Genomic DNA, 11,339 nt, shown 5'->3' with positions numbered 1-11,339 from the left:
ATGGATGAAAAGGAGCTCGTTGACTAGAGAGGCCGCGCCGTCATCAACATGGTCTAAGTCCTCAGCCGAGAGTTGTTCGTGAACAAGTCTTTTCCAAATGCCTGAGGGAAAATCAAATGGGAGCGCCACCTATACACAGCTGTGAGCTTCAAAGGGTCCTACGTCACACCTTGCATCTAAGAGCAATGCCCATAAGCTGTCCAATAAAAGAATACATGTTCAAGGGGGTGTCAGAAATCATCTTCGGATTGACAATGAATCTGTCGTCTTCGTGTGTGGGCAGTAGAAGTGGGAGTGCACACTTCGAAACACCTTTGGATGTGTTGATCATTTGTAGCTCAGATGGCGCCTGAGCAAAGACTTCGCGGTAAGGTCCCCCATAATCGTCTACACCCTCTCCCTCAAACTTGACTTTGAAGGTGCGCTCTTGCCCGTCGTCCATGGGATGAGTATATCCCATTCGCAGCGATACCGGCCTCAAAAAATGTAGTTCGTTGAATAGTTGACCGAAGAGCGATGAAGATAAGCGACCCTGTGGAAGCATGTTGTAACTTGAGCCGTCACACACTGTTAACTTGCCTCCTGATTAATCATCGCTGGGGAGGTTGTCGCCTTCAAGCGGTTGATTACAATTTGAGGGAGATCTTCAGGGTAATCATAGTCATCTTCCGCTCGTTTTGCACGCGTCATGGTATGTGTTGCAAAAAGCCGGAACAATTTATGCTTTGTATCACCGAATATCGATCCCCGAAGTAGAGTCACCTTGGAGCGGTATCGCCCGCGGCTGACATGCGGACACAACCCGCTTATCATTGCGCTTTGCTTGCGACAATTTTGTTGATGGTGATCATGTGTGTTTACCAAAAAAGGGAACCCGCGTAGAAGGTCTTCGTTGAACATGAGGATGAGAGACACTCGACAGGCTGCAGATTCGTGAGTTGGCTGCAAGACTCCACTGTATAACCCAGTGTCATCTAAGTGGGCGATCAGAGTAGGCGCATCAAGATTCCATGCACACGTCTCATGCAACTCCGATGCTGCATCAATACTTTGAACAATATGTTTGTTCACTTCAGCGCCTTGAGACAGTGCCCTTACGTGGCGATGAAAATGAGCAAATGTCATACCGTCGATGCACCTCGTATATGTGTGCAATCCAACTGATTTCTTTTCCTTGTTAGGGAGTCCCGGATTCACAGCCCGAAAATATCCACGCAAAGCATTCTGACGAACAGTTGCATACGTAAAAAACCAGGCCCCATTGTTCACTCCAAAATCAAACCAGAGTAATCCAAAGGCATCGCCGAGAACACAGGCATTCCCGCGTGGTGTAGAGACGTATTGGCCAACTGATAGATTCGCGCAGTCTGCTTCTCGTTTCACCTGCATCTCAGGTCCACAGCAGGACTTAACTCGATAATAGCAGCCCCGCAGCCATGACTGGCAGTACCTATATGCCCGATTGAGGCTTCGACCTGTGAGAGGTTCTCTCCCAAGCATAGCAGACATCAAATCGAGAACATCTGACGATTGATCAAAATTGAAGGTAGGCGCCGAGCCCGGGAGCACATCACCAGCACCTGGGCAATGAAACGAGTTTTCGACAAGCGCGACTTGTTGTCCTTTGCTATAAAAGGCGATTGCTGGGTATACCTCGCCCATTATTCCGTCAAATGCCATGCCGAAGTCCACACTATTCTTAGAAAACGACAGCGAACCATAATCCATGTTCAACAATACACCAATGGTGTCACCATGGCCAAACCTCTCCCCATAGAGCTTCATTTTGGTTCTTTTGTGGTAGAGTGCACGATCCCCTATGTAGCCCCACGAATGACTGTCACCACCAAGAAACGTTGCTAGGTCAGTTTCGCGGGTTGCTGCCCCCACGAATATATACAGGGAACTAGAGTTGATGATTTCAAGTTCCCACGCATTACATCCAGATATGAATGGGACACTGCCGAGAATAGTGGCCCACGACTCGCTCGCACAGAAACTAGCCTGCGTGCTTTCTTTACTCAATACTATTGCTGGCCCCTTGTTCAAAGCATCGAAGATGAAAGGCGGCGCATGCTCCGTACTGAAGTTGAAACTAGACACCATGTTTGCTCCTCTGTTTGAGCAAGTTGCGTGAAGATATTCAAACCCCACGCGAAAGAAATAAGTTCGTGATGGACTAAGACCATTGATGATGGCACCAGCATGTAATCCTCGATATATTGCCCTATATGTGGCGCTAGCCTCTGAGGCTCCATGGACTTGGTCAGCCACCTCTAGTTTGAAGATGCGGGTGCGTTGGAGAGCGGGTGTAGCCCAAGCGATTCGTAGAGAGTTCGGTGTGGCACCGTCCAGTCGGGGAGTGCCAATCATAGTGATCTCGTGGTCCTCGACTTTTTTCGTGCATAGCAGCCGCGTTTCAACTCTAGAGAGTGACCTGATGAGCTCAGCGAGTCCAACAACATATTCAGAGAAGTGGAGCCTTCTTTGACGGCGTTCAAAATTAATTCGCATTTGTAAATCAGATCTCAACTGCAATTGCACGTCACTCGAAACGACCATGTCATGCAGGAAAGCTTTCGAGACGCTTCTAGCCTGCACCCGTGTGCACAGAAACCGCAGATTTCTAGACATGAAGTGCATTGCTAGCGCCTTCAGAGGCTTATGCTTTGTCCTCAAAGCGCCTGCGAGCTGGCACAATTTTTCTGCCGAGCACGATGACACCAGGTCCATCTTCTTTAAAGCCCTACCGGAGAATATCACCGTAGATCGGGCCTCAGTACCGTCACGGGGAAGGGTGATATTGAAAGCAAACCAGGAATTTGCAGCAGCAGGATCATTTAAAGCAAAAAATTCCAAGCTGTCAAGGCATTGACCTTGAAGCCTTTCACGAGGCTGACATGACTGTTCCAGCCTGGAGCTGGCCACGTCATCTGACCTCGAAGGCAGGCAGAGTCGTTTGAGAATGAGTTCAAGGACCGGTAGATCTACAGAGGGTAAATACGTATTCAACACTGCAGTGGATGCACGATATCGATCGTAGGAGCCAGATGCAATCGTCAATTGTGATACATGCATTAGCCTCTCTCTTTCTATGGAATGTAGCGGCCTAAGATTAACTATTGCACCGACTGCCCAAGCCTGCAGGATTTGCGCAAGCAATGCCCGAGCTTGTAGGATTATTAAAATTATTTCTGCATCAATAGATGCACAAAGTAGATGATTCCGATCGAAACGCATCATTCTGTTCAAGGATTTTGCATGTCTAGAAAACAGCCCAGGATCGGCGTCCGCACTCGGAGTTGATCTGTGCCCAGCAGTATTTCAGATGCGATTATTTCTTGTTGGATCGCACCGTGACGTCATCTCAGTTTCCTCTGCCTTAGGACTGTGATGATCATCAAAAAAATATTTCTCTGAGTATGTGAGCGTCACCGTATCATCAGAGTTCAAAGGCCGTGTGACATGTTTGTTCAAATCTGGTTGCTGGTGCTGTGTTGTCTTTGGCTTGTACTTCGGGGCTCGACAGGCAGTATTTCGCGACCGACCGCGTACAAATCTAAATGCTGTTGTGACAAATAAGAGGTCCGAGTTGGTCAAGAGTCGCGCGCAAGAACTGTCTGGATCCCAATGCTCGTTTGTCGCCATCCGAGAGTACCAAATCTACAAAACTTGTTTCAAATGCTGACGCATACCAACTACAAACCTTCGGATAGTAGCCGCATCGGCTGACATATTTGGCTACACCCCGATAAGGATGCTCATTGCATCCGGGGGGACCCCGGCGAAAACCTAGAAGCCGTCGTCGGAATGAAACCACTCTCAGTTCTGCGTCGTCTAGGGAAAAGCTGTTAGTGTCACGCGCCTACAGAGAGCAGTCAATTTATTTGTCCGATGAGACACCTACCTTAGCTGACAGCCGCATCAGCATACTTATCATACCAGGCCAATTTATCTCCTTCTCGAGCAGCTTTGGGTGTAAAGATATTGCATACAGCACTTTGATACACCGCGTACATCTCTGGGCCTCTCCTAGAATATCCCAGCAGTCTTTTGCACATTTGTCGTATTCTTGCTGCGCAAAAGACTGCAGGATATGGAGGGAGACAGACAAAATGAGCCCTGCTTGTGGGGACACGCATCGTTCTAATAAATTCATCGTCCAGCCCTGATGGATACTGGGCTTGGTCAGCTGGACCATTAATTTGTCTGCTTTGATATGCAATGGTCTTAGAGACTTGATTGGGCTTGGAAGAGGCGATGGGGGTCGTAATCTCACAGGGAAGGTGTAGTCTCCACAGTTGGCGATAAGCGCTCTGCAGGTCAGATGGTCGTAATCGACTACAGTTGCACCGCTACCGGTGCTCAAAAGGGAGACAACTGCGCCCGAATCAATACCATGCGAATGACCGCCGAGGACACTGAGCGCGGCTATTTGAGCACTCGAATTCAGATTTTTGCCACAGCCCCCGTGGTTGCACTTGCTCAATGTTGTCTGGATCATGAAAAGTATGCGTGAATCCCAACGTGGATTTGTCCAAAGAAAGCGAAACAAAGTAATTACCTCAGTGGCAACCAACGGCGAGCCGAGAAGCGCGTCACTATCATCATGACATACTTTAGTCACACAAGCCTCTCTTTGATATTTGCCGTTCTGGAACAGCGACCTACCGACAAGTCTAAATAGCTCCTCTAACATCGAGAGCGATGGAGTAGGTTGTGCGATGGAAGTGTCAAGCTTAGCGGGTTCAATGTCTTGCATAATCATTCGGAGCGTACGGACCGCAGCCTGTTGGATCCTTGGGGTGCCTCGATTAATCATCGCCAAGAATAAGTCAAACCAGGCTAAATCACACATTAGAAGACGACACAACAGAGCATTCGCGCTTGTTAAGAGCACTGCAGAGAGTTGATAGCACCAACAGTCTCCTGCCTGGAAAGTGCCGGGGGGGCCCTGGTCACAGACTATCCGCAAGTGAATGGGAGATAGCGCCCGCGTGTAAAAACGCAAGCGAGCAATATATCCATCCACACTTCCATTTATGCCTTCAAATGTACATCCAGTCGCATGGGGCAGACAGCCGATGTAAACCGGGAGTAACTCCGTTTCTGGTATTTTCGAGCTGCACATATGTTGATTGTCAAGCATACCGTTCAGATAGAGCCTCACTTTAATACCTTCGACGACTATGCCTATGTGTACCCACTGTGAGAGAGGAATGCGGTCTTTGGATGTAAACCGTTCCATCTCAAATGAGCTGCTGCTGGTGAATCTGACTTCCAACCGCATGTCATTGTCCCGAATTAGAAGGATAGGCCTACATGTTGTTCTTGTCCCGCGTAGCAACACCGCTCTATCATATCCAGTAGGATTCTGAAGCACATAAAGCCAGAGAGTAAATGAAAGATCGCTTCCTCTGGGATTAGTAATGATGTTCTCTGACCCAATTCGAATCCCACTATCTGGGCTCACAAGTCGCATCGGAGTCGAAATCATCTCCTGGCAACGCCTCGAGTGACTCGTCATTACACTCAAGTTGCTGTCCAGCTGTGACGTTGTCGACCCATTGAGTTTCAAGTCGATGACATTAGCGGCTTGTAGCTTAGCAAGCGACCTCCAACCGACATCCTTGTATACACGAAAGAGTCCAGCTGTCACTTCAGTCCTGGCTTGAATAAACGGATGTTCTGAGGGACATTCAACCCCGCCCTCTTCCTCGAGCATTGCTGCTGACCACGTATACGAAGCTCCAAAGTTCCGTAGCAGTGCCCAGACCGCATGGAATGATCTTTGTACATATTTTTTTGCATGACTGACATCAAGACTGTTAGGGAATACATGTTCGTCAGCCGATTTTAGCCGTGAGCCCGCGTCGTTCAGAGACAACAGCAGGTTGTGTAGCACGTGAATGACTTTGATATCAGATAGGTGATTGAGGTCTGTGAAGGTAGATGCCTGCCCAAACGCAGCTATCAGAAGTAGAATCAAATGAATTTCTAGAGATGAAGGGCTACCCTTGCGTACGTTATCAACCCGATGTTGCATCAAAATGCATAGCTGGCACCACAGATCAGCACAAACACGATAGAGAGATTCTCTGCAAGACAGCACAGTTGCATCAAACGATCTGACAGGCAAGTTTAGCGAGTTGGGCTTTTTAAACAGGTCACTCAGAGAATACAAAGAGGAAATTAGCAGGCGAGGCATAGTAAGGGACGAGGCAAGTGCACTAAGCGCGAGCGTACCGTCTCGCCGCATTGCAGTGCAGTGATAAGTGTTAACAGCATCTTGCACAATCCCGGGACTATTAGCAGATGCAAGACTTGTTTGAAGGTGTTGTACCACTCTCAAGCTGAAATTGGAGTCGGTTCGCATGAATACAAAAACTCGTATTTTCTTGGCACAAGAATGTCTCCATCGGATTGTTGCTCTTATCTGCGCTATAGCGCGCCTCCATTTGACACACACCCCGCGTGACAAGTCAGCACCCGTATTTGGCGGCGCATGATAAATAGAAAACTTCAATGGGGCTTCAGTTAATGCGCCAAATACATGCTCGGGGCTCCTAAATGACAATAACACAAGCACATGGGCCAAAGCATTTGCGAAGAGAAATCTGTCACACCCATCTGATTGTGATGCGCAGAGGGCACTTTTGTGATGCCACAGCCAGGTAGTTATACGAGCCACCCCACTCCAAAGAAATAGGAAGCGACGGGGTGCTGCTCGCAAGGTAACAATATTGCACGAGCGGCTCGCATACAGGCACAACTGCGCTTCGCAGTAATTGTGCTTGAACAACAACACCGCAATAGCCCGCTCAATGTCCCAAATGGTGGGATATAGCCCTCGTTTAATTGCCTGTTTCGTAAGGACGAAGTATGAAGGGTCAAAGTTACAATAAGATTTCCTAAGCCACCGGCAGAATCGGTGACCAATCCCATCGCCGGCAATGAAACTATCTGTGATCTTTTCTTTGGTCGAATTCAAATAGATGCAGGGAACGTGCGCTTTTCCTCTCACTGAGGTATGCTTTGTCGCTTCTGAATTGACAGCAAGCATCGTGCTGGGTAATATTCGCTGCTGGATCAAGACGCACATCCAGTTGGATTTGAACCCCCCCCTCAACAAGCTCGCCACCGCTGGATGATGAGATACGTGCTGAGGTACCTGATGTGACATAAGAGCCGCAGCAAGACTCCCAGCTAGCATCGCGGCTGTGCTAGCCAAATCCTCAAACCATGATCGAGACTGACCGGAGTTTGAATCGTTATTTGAGTATGAAATACTATCGGGTGATCGCTGCCACGATGCGTTGAGCAGCTGAGATAGGCAAGTAATAGGACCAAGCAGGTCGTTCGCCACTGTGGGGCGCTGTGCGAAAGCCAAAAGCCCATTCAATACATGACGGAGAAGAATACCAACTGATGAATTATGCACAAGCGCAACACACTGAAAGGGCAGGATATTCATGTCAAGATGAGAATCGACTGAATTAGTCTGGCTCATGTCAAGTTTCTCAAACAGTGATAGAGGGCCTGGTAAGAGAATCGGGTTCTTGTGGAAAAATGTACAACTTTGCGTTAAGACCAAACGACAGAAGCAGCGCAAGCACTGCAACCCTTCAGATGCTTGAGCCCGGGAGAATAAAGAAGCGCATGCAAAATGAAGTATCGACATCGAACCTTCTGGGATCGGAGGTTCGAACACCTCAGCCGAGCGTGCAGCCCAGTAGAACAGATGCTTTTGAATAGCCAGCATGGCACTTTTCAATAGAGCATGTACCTGCACGTCAGTTCCTTCGGTCAAATCGAACTTTCCTAGGTCATGGAAGGCGAGGTGTTTGATCAGAAGTCGACTCAGTCCCAACAGCGTTTTTGCTGAATTCGAAAGTGGGTGTATTCTATGGAATTCATTCTCCCTTGAGGCTCCGGACATCCGAATATCTACATCGAAGGCTGCTGACCTGACGAAACAGGATGCGATGGCATCTTTGGAGAAGCGTTCCAGAAGTTGGTTAAGTAACAAATGACGAGCGGCACGCTTTCCTGACAGTGGGACAGATCCATGCTTGGAGGAATACACGACTGAAAAATCATGTACTACAAGGAGTTCTGAAATTAAACGTATTTGGCTGTCCCAGCATGGGTAGAATACGTCTAAACCCTCTATTAGAACGCCAGCCGATTCTCGTTGTATATTACTCACTCCCATCTCAAAGTCAAATGGTGACTGTAGCAATATAAGTATCTGATGTTGCAAGCAGCATACCACCTCTGACAGACGGGCTTGTTGGGAACTTCCACACGCGAGCTTGCGATTGTCGCATGCTATTCTCCCTCCCAAGGTAACGCCGAAGTCGTATAGGTTGGATTTATAGCAATCGTACAAGGCTGCATGTGGCATTGAAATTCGATCTTGTTGACTTGCTGCGTTCGCATTCTTTACCCATCGTGCGTAATCATCAGCTCGCGGTTGGTGCAGTCGAAATCCATCTAGATTGCGCCTGTCTAGACTAGATTGCGCCTGTCTAGATTGTAAAAAAACTTCAATGGTAGCTCGAAGAATCCTAAGAGTTGCGATGAACATGTACGGTGCCTCTTGAATACTTAACTGTGTCTTGTTCCCTAGTTGACTTGCTGAATTCGATACTCCATAAAGCCAGACGAGCAATCCGAGCAACAGCTGGAATGTCTCCGGTGGCTGTTCTGAAGCCGCAGATGCATGTGAAATCTCCAAAGCTCCAGGGATGGACGCCCGCAGGTCTAAGTGTGCTAGGATGAACGCAGCTACTTCAGCATCATCTAGTGCGGTCCTCGTGCAATCCTGAGTTATTTGAACCAAATGAGACTGGGCTAAAATAGACGAGGCTGAGTATGTCGGATACTCAAATGCGCGTGCGGGGGAGTTGTACTCATCTTGGGACTGGCCGATGAGGAGAAGAGTGTGATAGAATCCAGCGGCAACCATGAGAACTTGTTTTCCTAGGAAAAGGTCAATCGAATGAGGTGAGTGTCTGTCAACCAGATCGCCAGTGCCCAGTTGCCCATGATTGTTCCGTCCAAAGACATGTATCATCCCAGAAGTGCCAACAAGGACCGTGTGATAGCAACCCGCCGACACGATCTCGATTTCAAGTGATGCACCATCAACCACAGATTTTAGACCAAATACACAATCTTTGATGTTACCGAGACCAAGCTGACCATAGTTGTTTCTACCGAACGAATATACCTGCCTATCCGGCGAGAGTATAACGGTGTGATAGTACCCACACGTAACTTGCATAGCAGCTACATCTCCATGCACTTGGAACATACAGCTAATACTAGCATGCGCACAATCAAGACCCAGCTGTCCATGATCATTTCTACCACAGGCAAATACCTTTGTACACAATCAGAGTCAGTAACAAAACAACAACACAGCACTGGTATTTACACGGCCACTGCTTGCACCGGCACATGTGTGATATTGGCCGCAAGCCAGCGTAGTCATAAGCATTCCCCGCAAGCTTTTTACTTCGTGAGCAGTTTCCTTGTCAAACAGATCGCCATGGCCAAGCTGACCGTAATTGTTGCGACCAAAAGAAAAAGTCCGGTTTTCAACACAGGCCACAATTGTGTGGTAGTAACTGCAAGACAGCGTGAGGACGCGAGTATTACCCATCCCGCGGATATTTTGAGGAGAATATCGTCGTTTGTTGCCGCCACCGCCTAGCTGCCCGAAGCCATTGTAGCCAAACGAAACTAGGCGCCCGCTCCTTGTCACTATGAGCGTGTGCTCACATCCATTGTATGCGTGTATTTGGCTTACTGGCTCTGAAACCAGTAAATCAAGTGAAGTTAGAATAGCTGGTTGCCCTGCCTTGCCCTGTGCAGGAGAGGCTGATGCGAGAGCATGACTGAGACTACGAACCCTCCCACATTGACCACTTGCGTTGTACCCACAGCTGTATACCTTGCCACTTTTGGCGAGGACAATGGTGTGCTCGTTTCCTGATCAAAGATAAGCATTGTCTGAGACAGGGACAAACGTACCCGTGGCAATCTTGGAAACATCGATACTGTCATTGAAGTGGACATTACAGGGCTTCTGCCTTGACGTCGTGTCACCATGACATAATTCCCCATATGAATTCTGCCCGCACGACCAAAGTTCAATCAAACGGCTCTTATCCAAAATTTTGCCCTTTTCGTGATCCAAGACTCTGCACAGACGCAGAGCAGATTCAGCTGCATAACTACATATTAGATATTCTCCCGGCACTAAATTAGTCGGTTTGTCTTTGTTTTTGACATACGTATCGACGAGATGAACGCCTTGCTGTTTCTGGGATGATTCATCGATTGGAGCATGAGCATGTCGTCGAGGTTTACCCTTGCAGGTATTCATTTTTCTACACAGGCAACAGCTCAGTGTGGAATGATTGATGCTATCTTGTACTTACTTTCGTGGACCAGTTTCAATATCCGGGATGGCAACTTTCCTGACGCTGCAATCTGTGAAACACGTACCTGCTCTTAGCAACAAATGAACAACAACCAGCATATCACTCATGCGCCCGCGAGCTGAAGTCAGACTGATTAATGCATCTGTAGCATTCGAACGAATGCGCATATCATTTGCATCCGTTAACACCACATGATACAGAGAATCACGAAGCGAATCGACTACCATGTTTGACCTCTTCGAAGTATATGTCTGAACCACCTCGGTGGCAATTCGGTGATCGCCTGACTTTAGTTGCAGCGGCTTCAGACTGCGAAGTAACGGTGCTAATTCATCGAGGAAGCGCCTGTCCATGGAAAGTGCAAAAGTTGATGTGTACGCCAAAAGTGAGTACACAGCTTCCACTCCAAGCTGCATTTCTGCCAATGCTCGCGGATAAACCATTGATGTTTCCGAGATTTGCAATGCGATTTGTTTCGACAACGCGGTGTCTTCTGCTTGCAACATGATTTGGTAAGCAGACTTCAACACACATATTCGTCTGTTTATTGTATTGACAAAAGCATCATCAAAGCAACAATTTGCAAGCTTCTCTTCTAGCAAATTTGAGCTCATAAGTAATGCAATTTCAAATTTATTTAGCGTTGAAAGCGAAAGTGCTGTGCTACAGTATCCTTCTTCATCCAACTCCGCGCTATCGACTCGGGGGGGGGGGGGCGGGGAGTCGTTAGCAAAGTCGAGCAGTGTGCATAACCCCTTTCCTACAAGATCTCCCAGCTCACGAGGCGCAATGTCATTGCCGTGGGAAAGTGGGGAACTGTGTTCTATGCCCATTGTGCGATCCTGATCAGTTATCCTCTATTTTGAAATGAACATAAACTGTAGT

The 11,339-nt window shown here is 48.0% G+C and overlaps 1 protein-coding gene across 1 annotated transcript; it reads right to left on the bottom strand.

Moving 5' to 3' along the window:
- Positions 1-8,998: 8,998 nt before the first annotated feature.
- On the bottom strand, positions 8,999-10,000 carry AURANDRAFT_32361 (hypothetical protein; the record flags this gene model as incomplete). Its single annotated transcript, XM_009042526.1, has 3 exons — positions 8,999-9,388; positions 9,443-9,868; positions 9,920-10,000. Coding segments are annotated over 3 exons (897 nt in total), but the record flags the coding sequence as incomplete, so codon positions are not given.
- Between the last annotated feature and the right edge of the window lie 1,339 nt (positions 10,001-11,339).

This window comes from Aureococcus anophagefferens (assembly GCF_000186865.1).
Source record: "Aureococcus anophagefferens unplaced genomic scaffold AURANscaffold_33, whole genome shotgun sequence".
Taxonomy (NCBI): domain Eukaryota; class Pelagophyceae; order Pelagomonadales; family Pelagomonadaceae; genus Aureococcus; species Aureococcus anophagefferens.
This window is presented reverse-complemented; position numbering and strand designations above follow the sequence as displayed.